Raw genomic sequence first — 20,349 nt, 5'->3', positions numbered from 1 at the left:
TTTTTTCGCTACTAATTTTGCGTGCAGGCAGAAAAAAGTTTAGCCCGGAGAATCTATGCGCGCCGGGGCTAGGCCACTGCTGACAATGTTGTGCTCCGTGGTGGGCTTACCTAATAATAGGGCTTGTCGACCAATTCACATGGTCCGTGCACGAGTATCCTAGGAATATCATGTGACCCAAATGTGAGTAGGGCAACAAAAACCGGGTCCTGACTCGCGCCAGATACAAGTGGGGGCTGGTGGGGTTATCATAATGTGCTAAACTTTTCGGTTCCATGGGTCTTGGGCAACCTCAGCCTTCTCGCCGATGGCAGGTGTCGGCAGCTGTCAACCTATTATCACAAGGCTAACAAAACCTCGTCTTCTTCTCAGAGGCGACAAGCATCATGTGTAAACAATCTCACGATCATTTTTAATTCATGGTCATCGCATCTCAACAATGGAAAATGATAGGGCACAGACAGATATCGGCCTAGCTGCTGAGATTGAGGAGCAGCACCGAGAGGAAGAACTGGAGAAGGCTCTTGCTGAGCTGGCGATGGAAGCAACTGAAATCGAATCGACCGAAACAGATACACAATCAGCACCACCTCTGCCACCAAAGCAACAAGCAGATGCACCAAGCGGCGAGAAAGATTCTACAAAACATGCGGGGTCCGAAACGGCAGAACTGACAACTAGCGAGAACCCGGACAAGCCGGCCTTGAAGCAGCCCAAGAAACGGTTCATCGGACGACGAGCGGCAGCGGAAGCTGCTGCTAAGACACCAGGGCTGAACGTGGAGGATAGCGGGGCTGTTGGTAAGTTTACACAAAAACGGCCATGGTACCTCATTTGGCTCCGCTGTGCAGATACTGTACAAATGCTAACATGATGCAGTGAGCCGCCCAGCACGAAGGCCGCCACGACTTCTCAACCAGGTGCCGCCCGAGCTGGCCAACGACCCGGCCTTGCTTGAGGCTGTGGCGTTACTTCCGCCCAACTACTCGTTTGAGGTGCCAAAAACAATCCACCGCATCCGCACACAGGGTGCCAAGCGTGTGGCTCTGCAGATGCCGGAAGGCCTGTTGCTATTTGCAACGACCATCTCGGACATCCTGCAGCAATTCTGTCCGGGAATCGACACGCTCATCATGGGCGATGTGACATACGGTGCATGCTGTATCGATGACTACACGGCCCGCGCGCTGGGTTGCGACTTGCTAGTGCACTACGCGCACAGTTGCCTGATTCCCGTGGACGTTACACAGATTAAGACGCTGTACGTGTTTGTGGACATTCGCATCGACACGGCACACCTTCTCGCGACGCTTGAGCGAAATCTGCTCCAGGACCCGTCTAAGCCCACAACACTGGCACTGGTCGGCACGATTCAGTTCAACGCAACCATCCACGGCGTGAAGCCAACACTAGAACGGGCCGGCTTCCGCGTGATAGTGCCACAGATCGCACCGCTATCGCGAGGCGAGATTCTGGGCTGCACGTCGCCGAACCTGTCCAAAACAGCAGCCGCTGGTGCGGACGGCGACGACAGGGACAACTTGGCCATCCTCTACCTTGGCGATGGCCGCTTCCACCTCGAGAGCATCATGATCCACAATCCTACAGTACCTGCGTACCGCTACGACCCCTACGCGCGCAAGCTGACACGTGAGACGTACGGGCACACCGAAATGCAGGACCTGCGGCGATCGGCCATCCGCACAGCGCGCACGGCACAGTCGTGGGGACTGATCCTAGGCTCGCTCGGTCGGCAGGGCAACCCGCACACGCTGGCTGCGATCGAAGCACGGCTTCGGCAGCGCGGCATTCCGTTTGTGACACTGCTGCTGTCCGAGATTATGCCGCACAAGCTGGCGCGTATGAGCCAGGACGTCGAGTGCTGGGTGCAAGTGGCGTGCCCACGGCTGAGCATCGACTGGGGCTATGCATTCCCGCGACCGCTGCTGACACCGTACGAAGCGCTTCTGGCACTAGGCGAACGGGATGATGCGTGGGCGCGGGCGCCTGACGGCGGTGTGGGCGGCGTGTATCCGATGGACTTTTACGGGAAAGACGGTCTCGGTCGCACACGCGCCGCGCAGCCGGCGTGAAAGAAATGGGAGGTACAGTTGGTATGCAAATAGAAATGACATACGCAGCCCGGTGCAATGCATGATTCACGGTGTTCCGTTACGCTACCTTGCTGTCGTACATTTGCTTGCTAATTCCGTAGCCTCGTCTATAATTCGCAGCCATCGATTGCCCCCCCCCAATCTCGTCGTTGCTGTCCTTCTAAAACGACGTCGCCGTCATGGGTTCGGGTCGCTGTGAAAAGAGCAGCTTGTAGTAGACCACCTCGACGACCTCGAGATCGGTTTCGTTCAGCGCGGCCCTGTCCGCAGAGTCCTTTTGCTGCTGTTTCCTCCTTACAACAGCCAGTGGTCGTGGGAGCTTCTTGACCTCGCCCGTGAGACGCTGATGTGGACCAACGTAGAGGTGGACACGACGCATCCAACCTGTGCTGTCAGCCCCTGCCGACGGGTCGTAGTCGGGAAAGTCGAGGCGGCCAATAGGGACTGTTTGTGCGTGTGGTCCAGCCACAGAGTGTTCTTGGCCGCCTTGGCCCTCCTCATCCTCGTCACCTCTTGGTGCTTCCGGCAGGTTTATTGTGCCCTGGAGCTCCAGGAGGGCAAGGCCAGCTGGTGTCTGCAAAACTGGAGGCAGGGCGTCGGGCACTGCGGTACCTGCAGAGGCACCTGGAGTCCGTGGGTGAATTGTGACGGTGGATGACTGATTGTCCATGCCGGCGGCGTGGCTGTAAGAACAGCGGCGGCTGGGAAGGGGAGAGAGTTGTTGGGGACGGAAATCGCCGATGTTGTGTCGTCGAGAAACCGAAAACCAATTAACGCGTCGTTCGCTGAGACGCGATCGACGTAGTTCCGTCGTACAGTGGGTTTTGCAGTGTCATTAGTGCCGCCACATTCGCAATTGCCAGTTCGCTAGGCAAAATCGCCAAGCGCCAAGACTGCCACCTACAATTGTAAGTCGGGACGAATCCAAAAGCACATGAAAAACAACTACTATGTAACTACAAAGTAGCGACAAAACAACGGTGTTTTTTTTGTGAAAAGTATATATTTTAAACTGGGCTAAACGAAGAACATCTCCCAGCGTCTTCCTACGAAGATAGTGTATTAACAATCCAGCGACCGCATCGAAAAGTATTCCAAGAATATATATATCTCCAAATCAATATTCTGCAATGTCCAAATTATTGGGAACTTATACCCATTGCACTTCTTATTTTGTCTGTGTGCATGTGTGTGTTTGAAATCCACACCTCACCAAGCTTACGCTGGCGTCGTCGTGGTGTTGATGCTGAACTTGTACGTTGCCTGCAGCTCAAACGGCGCATCGCCAGGCGCAAAGATCTGCTTGCTCTGGCGACCCCACTCGGGCTGGTTGATGGCGTCGATCCAGTCCTCGACCTCCAAGACAAGGCAGCCGTACTGGGGAATGGTGCGCGGGAACTTGGGGGCGGAGCCGTTGTTGCCAAAGAGACCCTGGGTCTTCTTGAGCGCCATCGATCCGTTCTGGCCGCCGCACGAATAGACCTGGAAGGCTTCCTGGTCCGAGTAGATGTCGAGCTGGATGCCAGACCAGGGCGAGTGCAAGCGCGCGACGTAGTTGTCCTCGTCGCGCCAGCCATGCTGGCCGTCATTGTCGCGGTTGACGAGGTAGCAAGTATCGTAGCCGGTGCAGTTGTAGCCGCAGTTGCCGAGCAGGTCTGGGTTGGAGAAGTTGGCACCGATCTGCTTGGGGGCTGTCCAGAAGTCGTTGAGGGAGCCGGGTTGGTTGGCCAGGATGTCGCCCGTCGGGATCAGGATGTTATCCGCGGCGACACGCTGGCCACTGTACGGCAGGTGCAGCGAGTGGTTCAGCACGAGGTTCGTCTCGTTGTTGGCAAAGCCGTCGAGGTTCCAGTACGTGTGGCTGCTCAGCATGATGGGCGTCTTCTTGGTGGTAGCAAAGGCCAGCATATTGAAGTTCCACGTGTGGTCGCCGAGCGTGTACGTGATGTACGAAACGACCTCGCCAGGAAAGCCCTGGTCGCCGTCCTGGTCCACAATCTTGAAGACGATGCTGTTGGTCGTGTGCGACACAACCGTGAAGTTGCGCCAGTCCCAGCCGTCAGGGCCGCCGTGCAGCGTGTCGACACCGGCGGGGTGGCCCGGCGCCGGGTTCTCATTGGGCAGGATGTTGTACGAAGTGCCGTCAATTTCAAAGGTGCTATTCTTGATGCGGTTGGCGTACCGGCCCGGGACACCGCCAAAGTGCGGGTGTTGGCGGTCAATGCCGTAATAGGTGGCGTTGTCAAAGCCGCCCACCAGGTCGCGGACGATTCCGTACTGGTCATGGATGAACAGGTTGGAGATCGAGGCGCCGTAGGGTATGAACGAGGCCGTGATGCCGTTGCCGTAGAGCCAGTACTTGCCATCGGCGTCAGGGCCAGTGGAGTTGGAATTGTCCTGGGCCGAGACCGACGGCGACAGCAGCGCCACAGCGGCCAGGGAGGATGAGAAAAGAGACTTGGCCAGCATTGTGACGGGCGGAAACGGACACAGATAACGACTGACGGGGTAAAGAAACGAACGGCGACAATGCCAGCGAAGGGAAACAATATCCAATCCAAAAGACTCCAACAGCGCTGAAGCTGAAAATAATTAAGGATGTGAAGCGCAAGCTGCGTTGTCGCAAAGAAATAATATACGTCTCTTGGTACTTACACACCAACAGGTACAGTTGGGAGTGTCCGGTGGTCGCTGGAGTAGAGATGGGGACCGGTGATCAGTTGCTGACGGGCGACGAGGCGGCACACGGTGTCTATTATACATGAACGCAGGGCATGGCGATCCATCACCACACATGTGCGGCCACCCTCGTTCTTTCATTTCTGCCCACAGCGTTCCTGCCTCGATATGAAGCCTGCCGTCCCACATCGTCCCCCGCATCCACCTCCGCTCCTCCCCAAAGTTCCCGGACGGTGGCCATGACAATGACCGTATTCATTCCCCCACCCCCCTGCTCTGTCTTTGTCTTGATTTTGTCACTCTACCTCCAATCAACTAGTGGCGGTGGTGTTGGGAAAGCTCACTCCCGGCCATTGTTGACCCGAAAACTGCTTCAGAAAAGGGAAGCTCCAAAGACCTCGATCCTTCTCTCTTGCATGTCCCCGTCAACAATGGCACCCCTCTTTCGCCTCGGCCCAGGGTAGGACAAGGCAGGAGGCAACTGCAGCCGGTAAAAGCTGGGAATTGCCAAAATCCGAGCTGCTCTCACTCGAGAAAGCCCTCTTTATTTCTCATATTTCTCCGTTCCCCTCTTTTCGAGGGTTGCAATTAAGCCAAAATGAATGTTGAGCTTGTCCCGGAGACAGCGGGAACATGACGAATCAAATTATCATGGGGCCAAAAGAAACGCCCAGATGGAGAAGCTGGACAAGGAGGAGGCTGGGGGGGAAGGGGGGTCCCATGGGCGGTTCAGGACCTGGATGACACCGCGACGAAGACTGTGACGTACGGAGTAATTACATCGTAGCTTGCTGGCGATGCTAGCGGCTTTCTTTTGTCGATCGCATGTCGTTGGACTGGGGAACCGAGGGTGACGTTGCTGACCACGTTGTAGTGTATTTTGTGTGAGGGGAAAGAGGGTAAAGTCCGCGAACAAGCTTCCGGGCGGTCGTACGGGCGATGTCCAGGCCAGGTATGTGGTACTCCATAACAGGCTATATACGCGCCTGCAAACAACATGCGCAACCCCTGCTAGCGCCGGCTTCCAGCGCGTGGCGTTACCCAGCATGCAAAGATTGTAACGCCCACGAACGCTCTCTGGACTCGAGAGCGACCAAAAGACAAGAGCTATTTTTCCCACACGGAGTAATTACCAGGTTTCTAGGTTCCTTCATGAGGGGAAGGTTACTTTTCTGCCTGACAGTCGAGCGACTATGGCATTGGTGCCGTGTACGGAATACGACCCTTGTTGATACCTTTTCTTTTGTTTCTTTTCTTCCTTTCGTCACCGTTCTTCGTAAGCACTTGCGCTCACTTCCAAGGCCCGCAGTTCCAGCACTACACTTATTCTAGGTAGCGTCTCGCGCCTCCGGGCGGACTGCGGCGATCGATTCGTCAAAGATCGGCCGTTCTCCGCGTTCTCCGCGTTTTCGTCTTTCTTCTGGTCCTGCCTGACGACTCTTCTACCCTGGTTTCGGTGGCTGTCTCCTCATTGTCACTGCTGATCATGTAACAATACCCTGGTCCTTTTGTCTCCCGACGCTCCGCCGTCCAAGTGGGAGCCTGAATGTAAGCTACCAGTCGTTTGTCTTTGCATTGGGAGAAGAAAAAGGAAGACCGAATGGGTCGTAGGAAAGGAAACTAAAAGGCCTCACTTCCATTAGCATGTTGGGGAAAGGAAATGCAGGTAATTGACGGGGCGGGAGCCAACAAAATAAGTATACAAATAAAAAAACCTTCAAAGCTTTCATTCGGCAGAAGTCTACCAAGAGGTTGCCATTCCATCCAAGGTATGGCTCTGACATTCTTTGCGGACGACGGCTCACTGGAAATGGTTCCATTTGGGTCAATCTGGGAGTTCAACCGGTTGATCGGCTTGTGAAGAGAAAGTGAAGACGGCAAACAGCGACGGCTGTTGAATGGTCCAGCCATCTGGCAAGGTTATCATTGAATTTCAGTGGGAAAATATTAGTTTCCATTATTTTGGGAAACTGATTTTCTACGAAAATAAAATAAAATAAATGAATACATAAAACAAAACAATATATGTATAAGAGGCGAAGAAAGTAAATACTATATCTGAAATACCACAGCTCGGTTGATAAATGTGAAAATGATTCACTTTGAAAAATAGTAAACAATCATTCGTAAATTGCCTAGACCATCTACATTCACTGTACCATCTCCCATGCATCGACACTATCCCGGGAGATCGTCACACCATCTAATACCTCGTCCGTGGTACTCAAATCCGCATGTCTATTCCTTGCCCATACCTGGTGAAACCACCTCTTCTCATATAGACCCTCTGGCCATCTACCAAAACTTTTGCACAGCTAGAGCCACTTGACTCGCCTTGACCGGCGGTGCCCACTGTTTGTCACCCTGACCGTTGTCAATAAGAACTCCGACACCATCCATCTTCTGAACGAGCTTAAGGGCAGGGCCAAACGCCGCTTCGTACATTTCCTCCCGCGCGTTACTTCCTCCGCTACCCCAAGCCGCCACGCATCCGAGAGGAAGCTTCTCGTTCTCCTGGAAAGCCGCTTCGGCCGCAGCCGACACCACGCTGGCCTCGTACCACGTTGTGAACACACCCCGTCGGGGGTCGTCCACAGCCGGCGTCGCATACGCGGTACCCACGGAAGATCCTTCATTACCAGGTCGCTTGGTCAATGCCATGAGCCAGTTCCACGAGATATCTAGGAAAGTCTGCAAGTCTGCGCTCTGGAAGCGACCCACGTTGCGGACGCGCGCTGAGAGGACTGCAGTTGAATACGATTGGCTGTCGGTCTTGACCTCGCGAAGGTCGTAGGCAAATTGGAACTTGGGGCTCGTGATTGGACTGGGGCTGTTTTCGTTATGATTTGGTTAGCCGTGATGAAATGAGTGTGACGATGGCTAAAATAAATGAAAGAAAAAGAAACGAGAAAGGAAAAATAAAAGAAGACCAAAACGACAAAAATATATACGTACGGAACGACCAAGGTGTGCAAAAGGGCACGCGCGAAATCGCCGTACTCTTCCTCCAGCTTGTCGGTCTTGCTGTACGATACCGAAACACGGGCGTCCCAATGTCGCCGAATGCAGTGGATCCATATAGGTGGTCGAGTGTCTTCGACACTGCGAATGGCGTAAGTGAACAGTCCAGGCTCTGTCCCGTCAATTTCGATGACAAAGGGACTCAGTGCCTTAATGACATTGTTGCTATTCATGTAGACACGTTGGCACTTAAACTCGTAAACGATCCGTTTCTCGTGGAAGTTCCAGTCCAGTTTCATCGGAGCTGACCAGTCATTGGTTTCGTTTTTGTTTTCCGGTTCGATCTGGGGCAGATGGCTGGTATCGTCGGCGGACTGGTCGCCAAAGACGGTGTTCTGATTGACACCGATAATGCTTTCCATGTCGTTGCCGAACAGAGTCAGCGCCTTGGTAAACACAATGCTCTCAGGCGAGACGCAGATTGTGTCCAGTCGCGTGACAATTTCAGTGTGCGGCCAGCCCGACGCGGCCTCGCCAGGCAAATTGAAGGCAAGACCTTCTGGACTGGCATCCATGATGTACACACGGCCCAGCTCGACCTGCAGCCGGATCCGGCCTTTGGCGTACGGCAGATCTGCCATGAGGCGGCCAATACTGGTGCAGAGTCCCGCTGCAAACGTGGTTCGCCGAACGAGTGCTTTGCTCAACACAGAAGCAGCTCTGGGTACAATAGGGCGCACATTACCTTGTCCGAAGGGTACGAGCTGCTTTTGCAGAGATGCAGAGGAAGAAGTGTCTCGAGGAGCCGAGGGATCGAGTTGGATCAACAAATCGGTTTGCCCTGGGGTGGGAGTGACAAGATCTGCCGCTGACGGTGACGATGGTGATTTTGTTTTGTCCACGAAATCAATAAGTGGCTCCTCCTCGACCGGACCATCTTTGGGTCCCAAATTAACTGTACCCTTGACGCTACGATCATCATTGTGACCGTTTGCAACTTTCGCTCGTTCATCAACCTTGGAGGTGATTTTGGGCACACTCTCACCATAGCCGTTTTTGGAGCTGTTCATAAAGTCCCAAAGAAGTTTCATCTGGTAGGTGTGCTTGTCAAATTGAAACGATGAGGGCATAAGATGCGGCTGAACTGGTGGTACAGGCTTTCCATTTGAATTTTCACAGCTAGAATCAGGCTGAGACGATGGAGAGGAATCCGGCAGAGAGACAAGGGAATGAGAAGTTCCAGATGCCGAGACTGCTTTCGGATCTGGAATATCCAGCCCGAGGAGATCGAATTGCTCTGACGGTGCTGGCACTTTATTGGCCTCATTTTCCTTGAGGTGTTCGTTTGCTTTGTCGTTTCCAAAGAGAGTAGGTTCCTTCCTGTAGGACACAGTCTCTCCCGATGGCAGGACAGTCGGCGGCTTCTGCACTGGCTTCTCTACTAGGCCCTTCTTGGGTGCTGTCACGCCCAGAATCTTCGGCCTATACTCCGCCTTCTTGAACCACAAGGGCCATTTCCGTGCTTGGTCGGTGAAGATCTGAGGTGACCTGGGGCCAAAGAGGGAGACTTCCGTCCGTTTAGCATGGTCAAAGGTACAGATGCGAAGACAGACTCCTTTTGCAAACACGGTCTTGAACATGCGGTCGAGCATCGCTTCAGGGAACTGGCTGGGATCGAAGATGGTTGAAGTGAGCATGTTGTCGTTGACGTGGGCCATGAAGCGAGCATCTACATGATACGGGCCTTCGGACTCTGCATACAGCAAATGCTTCGGGGATGGCATGACGAATATCTGAGAATACCATTGTTAGTTAATTTGCGAACACCTGGAATAAAGGAAGCGAAACATGTTCGAGCACCATGCATACGTACAAACTTGTTGAAAAGATTGTCAAGCAACTTGTTGGCTTTAGCCACTTCGTCTCGCTTCGCTCCGCCGATGTAGACCAGCCGAGCAGTGGTTGTATCAATCGCAACATGGGCACCCGAAAGGGCCATGATAGACTGCCGAGCTTCTTCGTCGAGGACCTTGTGCACCGAGATACTGTCGGGCATTTCGTTCTTAACGCGTGACCAAACCTTGCGGAAATTGAACCGGTCGAACGTAACTGGGCACAGCTGGTCGACAACTGCCTTTTCGACTGGGTCATTCGGAAGGTCACCAGGAGTCGGAAGCTTCAGCCACATATTGTTGGTTGGGACCTTAGCCTTTAGTATATGAACAAGACGTGACACCAAGGGCTCACCAAAATGAAACATAGCAATGCTTGTCCCTTGCTTACCCGTTGACCACCTAGGCTGTGCTCCATCTCGTCATGAACCTCTTGAAAGATAGCCTGTACATGACGCACATCGGTGGCCCGGCAAGACACCTTGAACCAGCTCAAGTCCGGGTCGAAAGTGTATTGGCCGCCGGGATGCTTCTTGCGCAGTGCTTCGAACACGCGTTCAACACCGGCAGCATGGTACTGCCAGATGCTGGAGAGGTAGATTTCGACGAGATTGCCGGTGTCCATGATGTCGAGAACAGCCGTAGCTGCGACGACTCGGAGGAGCTCTTGTGACGGTTAATGTGATGTAATAGATGAGAGTTGAAGGGTAACAGCACAAACGGAAATCAGGAGAACGGGGCGAGTGGTAAGCCGAGATTCAAAGATTTGGTTGCAACAGAAGAGAGCGTTTTGCAGTGGGATTGCAAAATCTTTGGAGATAATAGTCGGATCAAGACCAAGATGAGGCTCGAGGTAGAAGGCAAACTAAAATGTAGGCGACGTAGAACTAGGTCGAAGTTAGCGACAGCTTGGTGATAGGGTGGAGAGAGACAATTGTTGTTGTGAGTTGGCAAGGTGAATAGGCCTCAATGGACGGCGGCGGAGCGAGGCCCACGAAAAGCGTTATGCAATGATGCTCAATGATGGCTGTCCTGTCAAATTCCAAACTGCCAAAGAAGTTTCCTTTGGATTTAGCTGGTAGCCCCAAGGCAACAGCAGGAGAAGACGTTTGTTTGCGACCACAGGATTTGCTTGGTGATGTCGACTTGGAGTTGCCTTGCGGTTTCAAAGGGAGAAGTAAGTGAAGCTTGCTTCAGCAATAGTTATTCTGAGAAGAGAGCGAGAGCAACAGAACTAAATTTGAGACCAAATCAAGAAGAAAATCAACTCGACAGGATTCGACTACTGAGATGTTCTGACAAGCAGACCCGGGATGGCATGACTCAAAATGGAAAGAGCACGTCACGTAACCATTGCTCCTTCCTGTACAAAACGCGTGGCGTCGAATGAATGCCAGGTATGTAATCGGAAGGGTTTTGGGAACAATGGGCTCAAACCAAGTCTTCCGATTTAGTTGGCGTGTTGCCAGTAATGGGACTAAAGTATTATATTTATAAAAAGAGCAGAATTGTGCTGGGTTCTCATACATGGTAGATGAGCCGCCATAGTAGGTGGTGATAAGGTAGTGGGCGCACTGGCATTACTCTAAATAGACACAAACACACATCCAGTAGTTCAAAGATAAGAATACGAAAAGGGTACACTTGAACTAATGCCGATGTTGTCGACAGTATGATGAACATTACTTGACCATCGCCTCTCTTTGACGAAATAAAATCACAGCCATACCTCTTCTCCCAACCTTAAGAGTCCCGACCTGATAAGGTATGTCCATCTATGGCATATTTACATGTCCCCGAGCCTCAGTCTTAGATGTCGTGTAAATAAAAAGCCAAAAAGCCCGTGGAAAGTAGCCGTAGGGACGAACAGAAATTAGATACGGAAATGGAATAGAAAGAAACAAATAGAAGTCGAGGATCTGTTCTTGGAAGCATACAGAATGATCGGTCCTTCAGCTTGACAAAGGTTTTGCAGCGAAACAATTGGGAGCGATATCGCTCAGATAATGAACAACGCCGTACTCCGTCTATTCAAACCCAAAGATTGCCCATCATGAAAGTGAATCAAAATAAATACATTGGCAAAAACTTGTAGTTTTGTTGTGTCGTAGGAATCGTTGATGCTGTGGGTGTTGTGGGTGGAGAATATAAAAGTTGATTAGTGTCTGTCTGCCCACTTGACAGGTAACAGTTGAATGGATAAAACAGTATATGCCTGTTGTTGTGGAAATGGCTTAGGAAGCCCAGTCGATGGTATTTTTTATGTTGAGTGACCACTTCAGCTTGTCGAGGACTTGGCGGGCTTCTTCCAGAGTACCCTCCTGCTCGGCCTCTCGCCTTGCAGCATTCGTCTTGATGTCGTGCAGCAAATTTTCTTGCTCTTTCTTGTATTCAGCAAACTTGCGGGCAATGTCTTCCTTTTGCTGTATAAGAAGCTTGATGTTGCTGTCCTGTTGGTCGCAGAGGTCGCGGAGCATGTTGATCTTTTCGTCGTCTTGCCGCCGCGCCTCAGACAACTCCTTGACGTCCTTGCCCATGCGAGCAGCGGCCCTTTTGACAGTTTCGCCTTGGTCGCGCCAGTGGCTGCTGATGGCATTGTAGCGGCCCTCCATCAGCGCAGCATGTCCGGTTGCCTCTTCAACTTGCCGCTTGGAGTCGGATTTGATTTTTTCCATCTCCTCGCGCCAAGTACGTTCGCGATCTTGCGCGTCGGTGGTCCGCTTCTTCTCGAGCTGGACGACGCCCTGTAGGCTTTCGACTTGCCGTTCCTTGCGTGCAAGCAACGTCTTGGTCACGCTGGCCTCGAACAGCTGGCTCTCGTAGTCTGAGATGATGCGTTCCATTTTGTCCTCAAGCAGACGTGCTGCCTGTTTCGCTTCTTCAGCTTTCAGCGCTTCGATTTTGAGATCCCGTTTTAAGGCTTCGTTGTCGGACACGAGACGATTAATCACGCGTCCTGTCTTTCCCAAGCCTGCTTTTCCAACAGTCGAATCCCACCCATTGCCGCCCACGCCGTCCACTTGTTGGTTATCGGTCATAGCATCTCTATTTCCTGCTGAGTCGTTGAGACCTCCTCGGCCGCCAGTGGGTGAGTCAAATGCGGTGACACTCATGCTTGCTGCAATGGGCATTTTGCTAGCACCCTTTGACAAACTACTTTCCCGTGAGGGAGTGCCCATGTCAGGCCGTATTGTGGAGCTGTCCGAGCGGGCCGAGGGGACCTCAAGGCTGGAAACCCTGGAACCGGAGGGAAGTGATGCAACCGCCGCGCTGTGTTTTAAGCGTCCGCCGTTGGATTTTGAGTCGCTCGGAGGGGATTGTGGCTGTGAGGTGAATGATGACGTGCTGACGTTGCTGTTGACAGAGCTGGAGAATGCCGAGTTGGAATTTCGGGTGAGGGATGGTGAACTGGTAGAGGATGCGTCGTCAAACGACTGTCTCGGTTTGTCGTCAAAGCTAGTAACGGCACGAATGGTGGACAGGGTTCGCGAAAGGCCTCCAGAGGCAAAACCGCCGTTCAGATGGGATGGCACGGCAGAGGACGCGGGTGATAGTGATAGTGATGGTGACGATCGTGCAATAGCAGTCATTGCTGGTACGGATGGTAACGGCTTGTCGCCACGGGTCGAGCCTCTAGAGTTGCGGCGCATGGCTGTATCGCCCGCATCGGCTTCGGGAATATCGGTTGGTGACGTTGGTGGTGTGTCATTCGGTGCTGAGGACGTCCGAGTGTTTGCCGGTTCTTGCAAGATCAGTATGTGGAGACGTAGTAACGTAGTTTGTGATTTTGTGAAAGGTATGGGAAAGCATAGTTGGCACCCCGGATGAGAAGAGGAGGATAAACAAACAGGGCGTAAAGAGGGTGTGGGTGTGTGGAGGTAGAGGCGGAGCAGGACGTGAAGAACCAGGAAGGTGGAAACGTTTCAATGGGATGTTTGGGCGCCGAGAGCAAAGCAAGGTCCTGGCCAGGCCCCAAGGCCGTAAAAGACAGCCCAACAAAGTTACGATAGCGTCTATCCTGTTGTCGTCCGTCACACAAGACACATAACGAATCGAACCCACAAATCACGTACCTTTTGAGTCGTCGGCTTGCGGGAGCAGGCTACTGGCTTTCGTTGAACTGACAGACTGTTGACGTGGTGACTTTCTCAGCCTGTTGCGCATGTCTGGCGAGTGAGACAGGCCTCAGAAAAGGCTCTTTCAAACAATTTGTTCAAGATACCGAAGACAAGAGAAGACCGGCTCCAGGGAAATGCCGTTTAGCTATGGAGCGGCCAACAGAGTGTTGCTTTCGAGAGGACCAACTGTTTGTGGCAGTCGGCTTTTCAGTGCGTATTTGCTTATAGCTCGGATACTTTGACTATCCCTTATTTTTTTTGCGACGGCGCGTGCCTATAGTGGCTGACCTAACTATTTGGCGTCGATCCTGGCGTGTATCAAACGACAAATGTTGCGATGTGGCGGGTTTAGTCGACACGATGCAGTTGGAAGCGTGTTCACAGGGTAAAATAATGGATGTAGACTGAACGAATTTGGAGGTAAGGAGACAATGGTACGATGCAGATGCCCTGGGTTGTCATACTATGGGAAGGCGCTACCAAATCGACAAGACGGGATGCCGCTTCCTTTCCTTTTTCTAGTATTCACGGCGGTGAAAGTCTGTGCCTTTGGAACAACTGCCTTTGTTTTGTTTAGCGAAAGGGGGCCTGCGTCAGAGGCATGCTTAATGGTTAGGGGGTGTGCACAGGTCTGTGTTCAGAGCAGAGTTTGGTGGAGACTTAGTCGTGTTTTAGCGTGTGTTTTCCGTCCTTTTGCGCGATCCACTTAACGCGCCAGTTAAACTGACGACAGGAGCGAAAACACAACTGTCCCAGCAACCGTGTCAGCTCGTGTAAATGCAACACAGGTGCGGCTGGACGGCGCGATAATGCATAGAAATGCACTTATCCAGACTTAAGGGGTAGTCTGATCTCACAGCAGGATCGTTGTTGTCTGTCAGCTAGCATTGAGGCTGAAGAGTCCACTGCAGGAGGATTTCCTTTCCCAAAACGAAACAAACAGTGCTTTAAGCTGCATATTGGGAAGTTAACACCATGGAAAGCGTTTGATGGGTTGAGAGTTTCAATTAATAATTCGGCACAGCTGGGCGATATGTGGCTTGACGATGTGGCTTACGTGCGCTCGGCTATCACGAGGAAAACGTGGGCTGTGATATTTCCAAGAGGTGGACTTTTGGTTGAATGAACAATTTCGGGGCTCCAGTGATGAGCAATGCTCGTATCTTACTGTCGTATGATGCCACATACCCGCACTTCCCGCCGGAAGATACATCATCTGGTTTATTTTCTCAGCCACCTGTAATCCCAAATCTTCCTAGATATACAAAACATCCGGTAAATCAATCACTGCAGTCTCAATACTATGAGGCATGCCGTGCAGAGTCGCTTGTTGGGTCTGAACAGCGGGTTTGATAGCCACTGGACCACTATAACTCATATCACGATCTTTTCTGTGCCCACTTTGGCGTCCTTGTCCACCGCCGCTACTTCAACAGTCTCCGTCGACGACCCTCTCGAGAGGCCGCACCAGCCAATCAGAACGGACTTACCCCTGCGCGTTGGCGCGCACGGGCCAGCCCATACCAACAACAAACTTAGCGGTGAGTGAGCGCGGGGGACCATAGTTAGGGTAGTGGTACCTCTTTCCTGGTGACAAATCGCTGTATCTAAAAGTACTTGTTCGTTCTCGACGCGTTCCTGCCCCTTTCCCCTCTTGTTGCTCCCCCTGCTCCGTAATTGCCCCTCCTCGACACTTCACCGCACAAATATCCTTCACATTTACAGAAACTCATTTCCTGGGCCTCCCACTCGCCGACTTCCTCCCCTTTTCTTCCGGAGTTTCACGTCTTCTGAACCACTGACCAGTCGCTACGTTTGCCCAGCTCTACCCCTGGCCATACTGTATTGGTGTGCTTGCTTTTTTTTTCCGTTCATATTTCTCCCTTTTGATTTTCCCTCCTTCCCACCGGCTGTTTCCTTTTTGTGCCAACCACTACAACGGACAGGAACGCTTCCCATCGTCCGTCTTTCCTCTCACCATCTTTGTCAACTTCTTTCCCCTCTACGCGACCTTAGATTTGAGTAACAATGAAGGGCGAGGTAAGTCTGACATAACAACTGTGCCGTTGCGGCAACTCCCCGTAACCTCTTTCGCTCCGGCCGTGACATCTAGCGATATGACGCTGTAGACGGGGCCGAATCTCGGCATCAAAACAGCTTGAGGCTGAACCGCTCGCACCACCAACTTCGGTCTTCAACATGCCGTCAGATCAAACAGTTTCCCGTACCCAATATCATAGCCTATCGCTCCGCCTGCCGTCCAAATTCGGGCCCGTATACTGACAGCTCGTGCCAGGTTCTTCACCTTCACCTGGGCCAGGCTGGTACCCAGCTTGGTAACAGTGCCTGGGAGCTGTAAGTATTTTATTTTGTCCTTTCGTATTTGTGCTCATTTACCCCTATTGCTATTTGCACACGGCTTACGCCTTCCGCAGGTACCTCCTTGAGCACGGCCTGAGCGCTGACGGCCGTCCGGACCCCAACCTGAAGGACATCGGCGAGGGTGGCTCGTACGAGACCTTCTTTACCGAGACCAGTAACGGCAAGTATGTGCCGCGGTCTATCTTTGTCGACCTCGATCCGTCTCCGATCGACGAGATCCGCACCGGCAACTATCGCCAGCTCTTTCACCCTGAGCTGCTTATCAGCGGCAAGGAGGATGCCGCCAACAACTACGCCCGTGGTCACTACACCATTGGCAAGGAGATGGTCGACAACGTCATTGACCGTATCCGCCGTGTCGCCGGTAAGTTATACAAGCCTGTTTTAAGCGACCAGTTTAATGGCTTGCTTGTATCCTATATGAATTGTTCCTAACGTCTCCTTGCTAGACAACTGCAACTCCCTTCAGGGCTTCCTGATCTTCCACTCTTTCGGTGGTGGTACCGGCTCTGGTTTCGGTGCTCTGCTGCTGGAGCGTCTGTCTACGGAGTACGGTAAGAAGTGCAAGCTGGAGTTTGCCATCTACCCGGCTCCCCGTGTCTCCACCGCCGTTGTCGAGCCCTACAACGCCGTTCTGTCGACCCACAGCACTATTGAGAACTCGGACTGCACGTTCCTCGTCGATAACGAGGCTGTTTACGACATCTGCCGCCGCAACCTGGATATCCCCCGCCCCGACTACGAGCACCTGAACCGCCTCATCGCTCAGGTTGTCAGCTCCATTACCTCTTCTCTGCGCTTCGACGGTGCCCTGAACGTGGATTTGAACGAGTTCCAGACCAACCTGGTCCCCTACCCGCGTATCCACTACCCGCTGATCAGCTACGCTCCTGTCGTCTCTGCGTCCAAGAGCGCTCACGAGAGCTTCAAGGTCCACGACCTGACTTTCCAGTGTATGTGCTGTTCTACAAGGCCGCCCAATTCAAGCAAGTAATGAATAATGCTAACCCACCCAGGTTTCGAGCCCAACAACCAGATGGTTGTCTGCGACCCCCGCAACGGCAAGTATATGGCTGTGGCTCTGCTGTATCGCGGCGACGTCGTTCCCCGCGACTGCAACGCCGCTGTTGCTGCGCTGAAGGCGAAGGCGTCGTTCAACCTGGTCGAGTGGTGCCCTACTGGTTTCAAGATCGGCATCAACTACCAGAAGCCCGTGGCTGTGCCGACCGCCTCGCCCACCGACGGGGGCCTCGCCAGTGTCGACCGCTCCGTCTCCATGCTGTCCAACACCACTGCCATTGCCGAGGCATGGTCGCGTCTCGACCACAAGTTCGACCTCATGTACAGCAAGCGCGCCTTCGTGCACTGGTACGTTGGTGAGGGTATGGAGGAGGGTGAGTTCAGCGAGGCCCGTGAGGATCTTGCTGCGCTTGAGAAGGATTACGAGGAGGTGGCCGCCGATTCGTTCGAGGCTGAGGAGGGCGACATTGAGTACTAATTTATAGTATCTCAACTCAAATAAAGGCCCAAGTTAAGCGAGCCGATTATCCCCCCTTTCGTTTTGTTGTTCTTATTGACCGTTGTTGCTTTTCTTGCTTATCCTCCAACGAACAAACAACCCTGTTTTGTGTTTTATGACTCGCCACCTTTTCCTCTCTTAGCTCCTCTACTTCCTATTTCCCACATTTTTTTTTATTTTCGTATTTCTAGGGTACATATGACGACCAAATGAGCGTGACTTGTCGATTCAAGAGTGACACCACAAAATATGATATCCGAGGATTTATCCGCCCCTATTTTCTTTTCATTTAATTTTATCTTTCCTATTCTTCTTACTTTTTGCCTAGTGCTGCGTGGGATGCTTTTTGGTTAAAAGTCGGAGAGGTGAACACTCCTATATTTGCGTCTCGTTGTGTCTTTGTGGGTTGAAGTAATGAATTGGTCACTTTCTACATTGTAAGAAAATCATTGTGCCAGAAAAGAGAGAAACGAGAAAGAATAAAGTGTCACATGCTTTCTATAGGATTACACAACTGTTAATGCAAACAAAATGCCAACAGAATACCAGAGGCGCCCAAAAATCTGCTATAAATAGCAGAACATACTTTTCTAACCTCTCAGCAACACGATATTTATGCGTTGCCGCCCTTCTTTGCCCTCCAGTTAGCAGCACGGCCTGCCTGTCGCACCTGCTTCCGCGAGACATCACTGCCTGGAGGGCCATTGCGAGAGCCACTGCCTTTCTTGCCACCTTTGCTCTTTTTAAAAAGGTTGACGCCACCAACGCGGGCGCGCATGCCCTCAAATACCATCGGTTTGCCATCAGGGCCAGCGGCGCCGAGAGGTGCCGTGGCCGCAGACTTTCCCAGCAGCTTCGCCGCACGCCCAGCTGACGTTTGCTGTTCCGCCGTTAGCTTGGGTGTGTAGCCTGTGGTGCTGTTACGCCCACGGCCGTCCCGCGTGCCGACTGCCTCGGGCTTGCCGTTGACCTTGCGCTGGGCACGCTCAATGGCGCGCGCGGTCTTGTATGGTGCCTTGCAGCGGCTGACACGCAATGTGCGCGGCAACAAGGGCGGGTACTTTTTATCGTTCAGGAGAAGTGCAGCCTCAACACTCGTTGCATCCTTTATAGCTTATTAGTAACGTGACAAAAGATATGAAAGTGCAAAATGAGTTTGGGAAATGAGACGTACGTAGAACTGGACGTAGGCAAAACCCTTGCCTACGCGCGTAACCTGATCGCGGACTACGCGCACGCTCTCGACCTTACCGGCGTGCTTGCCAAATGTACGCCACAGACCCTCGTCGATATCCATAGGTGTCTTGTTGCGCTTCTTGCGTGTCATTTCGCCGCCGTCGCCATCAGTGTCGGGGTTGGCGCTCAAGACCGTCTCGTCGTCAACAAAGCCCAGGTTTCCAACAAACACGCATCGCTTGTGGTCGACCGGCGCAGGATGGGCCACGCTATCGACACGCAAGTGGCGGTCGAGCACAACAGTGCCGTTGAGCTTGCGCACAGCAGTACGTGCGGCGGTGGCAGTCGAGTATACGACATATGCATTGCAAGATTGCGCGGTGGCGCCCATGACAGACTTGGTGATGAAGGACGCCCGCTTCGGCAGCGCTGCTGACGAGAAGGGAACGGACCGGAACCGCAAGCTCTCCACCGTGGGCTTCTTCTCCTTGTCGTCCTCACCATCCCTAGTCTCCTTTGACTCTTTGTCTTTGGCTGCCTTGTCGTCCAGGATAGACTCAAGGTGTGATATAAGAGTCTTCTTGGCCGTTTTATTGGTGACGGCGCTGATGCTGACATTGGAAAGGAAAACTGTGCGATCCGCCTTGGCCTTGTTTTGCTCGTCTATTTGGCCATTTGTAGAACCATCTTCTGCGCCACCACTAGCGGCGTTCAAAAGAGATTCGTGGATGATAGGCTGGTCAGCGTCGTCGATTTCCTCGCCGCCGGTCAGACTGTCAGCCATCACCTCGTCGGAGTCCACGGCCTCAGAAGCATCATGCCTGGCCTTTTTCTCCACAGGGCCTCCAATCTCCTTCTCAAGCTTGTCGAAGTAGCGGCTCTCTAGATCGTCGTTTTCGTCCCGGGTCTTCCTCTTCCTCTTGCTTGTATCATTCTTCGAATCGGTGGCCACGGCGAACGGAGCCTCTTCTTGTGTACTAGATTCGGCGGATTCGTCATTCTCCGCCTCATCATCATCGGAGCCATCATCTTCGTCGTCTCTATCTTCGTCATCGTTCTCTTCGCTATCTTCAATGGTAGCTTCCTTTTCCTCTTTGGTTAGGGGCTGGACGGTGTCGGTTTTCGGCGCTGCTCTTGGCTTCGACGATACCGGAGGTTCGTATTTTGGTTTCGCAATTACCTCAACCGGTCCAACCTGAAGCATTATGTTAGTTCGAGCTGCGTATGGACTCATACGTTGGATCTCGTAACGTACACTGGATGCGAAGAGGGCATCGAGGGTGGGATCCACAGCCTTCTTCGGAGCAGAAAACACAGATTTTCTGTTGTTTTCGTTTGTATTAGTTTTTGAACACTTGAAAAAGATGAGAGATTGAAGAAAACTCACGGGTTCCCCATTGTGTACGTCTTTGCCGAGAAATGAGCTCACGGTCCAGAGTGACGTTTTGCACTTCAAAAAAAAAATGGGCAGAAAAAATACTGTTGCAATTTAGGAAAGTGATAACGAT

At 52.5% G+C, this 20,349-nt stretch overlaps 8 protein-coding genes across 8 annotated transcripts; 3 read left to right on the top strand and 5 right to left on the bottom strand.

Annotated features, from left to right (window-relative positions):
• Positions 1-439: 439 nt before the first annotated feature.
• SPBR_08370 (uncharacterized protein) lies at positions 440-2,093 on the top strand (the record flags this gene model as incomplete). Its single annotated transcript, XM_040766608.1, has 2 exons — positions 440-800; positions 892-2,093. The coding sequence occupies 2 exons, from the start codon at positions 440-442 to the stop codon at positions 2,091-2,093; spliced, it is 1,563 nt and encodes a 520-aa protein (XP_040614317.1).
• Positions 2,094-2,274: 181 nt separating this feature from the next.
• On the bottom strand, positions 2,275-2,784 carry SPBR_08733 (uncharacterized protein; the record flags this gene model as incomplete). Its single annotated transcript, XM_040766971.1, has 1 exon — positions 2,275-2,784. The coding sequence occupies one exon, from the start codon at positions 2,782-2,784 to the stop codon at positions 2,275-2,277; it is 510 nt and encodes a 169-aa protein (XP_040614316.1).
• A 548-nt stretch (positions 2,785-3,332) lies between these two features.
• Positions 3,333-4,583, bottom strand: SPBR_08501 (aldose 1-epimerase; the record flags this gene model as incomplete). The annotated part of the gene is made up of 1 exon (XM_040766739.1): positions 3,333-4,583. One exon carries the CDS (start codon positions 4,581-4,583, stop codon positions 3,333-3,335), a length of 1,251 nt encoding a protein of 416 aa, XP_040614315.1.
• A 2,505-nt stretch (positions 4,584-7,088) lies between these two features.
• SPBR_08115 (uncharacterized protein) lies at positions 7,089-10,271 on the bottom strand (the record flags this gene model as incomplete). Its single annotated transcript, XM_040766353.1, has 7 exons — positions 7,089-7,623; positions 7,749-8,424; positions 8,500-8,691; positions 8,800-8,845; positions 9,008-9,547; positions 9,628-9,963; positions 10,038-10,271. 7 exons carry the CDS (start codon positions 10,269-10,271, stop codon positions 7,089-7,091), a joined length of 2,559 nt encoding a protein of 852 aa, XP_040614314.1.
• A 1,609-nt stretch (positions 10,272-11,880) lies between these two features.
• On the bottom strand, positions 11,881-12,777 carry SPBR_08615 (uncharacterized protein; the record flags this gene model as incomplete). Its single annotated transcript, XM_040766853.1, has 1 exon — positions 11,881-12,777. One exon carries the CDS (start codon positions 12,775-12,777, stop codon positions 11,881-11,883), a length of 897 nt encoding a protein of 298 aa, XP_040614313.1.
• A 46-nt stretch (positions 12,778-12,823) lies between these two features.
• Positions 12,824-13,416, top strand: SPBR_08714 (uncharacterized protein; the record flags this gene model as incomplete). The annotated part of the gene is made up of 2 exons (XM_040766952.1): positions 12,824-13,346; positions 13,397-13,416. The coding sequence occupies 2 exons, from the start codon at positions 12,824-12,826 to the stop codon at positions 13,414-13,416; spliced, it is 543 nt and encodes a 180-aa protein (XP_040614312.1).
• Positions 13,417-15,792: 2,376 nt separating this feature from the next.
• On the top strand, positions 15,793-17,644 carry SPBR_08303 (tubulin alpha; the record flags this gene model as incomplete). Its single annotated transcript, XM_040766541.1, has 5 exons — positions 15,793-15,804; positions 16,061-16,119; positions 16,200-16,510; positions 16,596-17,099; positions 17,163-17,644. The coding sequence occupies 5 exons, from the start codon at positions 15,793-15,795 to the stop codon at positions 17,642-17,644; spliced, it is 1,368 nt and encodes a 455-aa protein (XP_040614311.1).
• A 634-nt stretch (positions 17,645-18,278) lies between these two features.
• On the bottom strand, positions 18,279-20,045 carry SPBR_08326 (nucleolar protein 12; the record flags this gene model as incomplete). Its single annotated transcript, XM_040766564.1, has 2 exons — positions 18,279-18,770; positions 18,840-20,045. The coding sequence occupies 2 exons, from the start codon at positions 20,043-20,045 to the stop codon at positions 18,279-18,281; spliced, it is 1,698 nt and encodes a 565-aa protein (XP_040614310.1).
• Positions 20,046-20,349: the final 304 nt, after the last annotated feature.

Source organism: Sporothrix brasiliensis (genome assembly GCF_000820605.1).
Source record: "Sporothrix brasiliensis 5110 chromosome Unknown Cont22, whole genome shotgun sequence".
Lineage (NCBI taxonomy): Eukaryota > Fungi > Ascomycota > Sordariomycetes > Ophiostomatales > Ophiostomataceae > Sporothrix > Sporothrix brasiliensis.
Note: the sequence above shows the minus strand (reverse complement) of the source record. Positions and strands in the feature narration are given on the sequence as shown.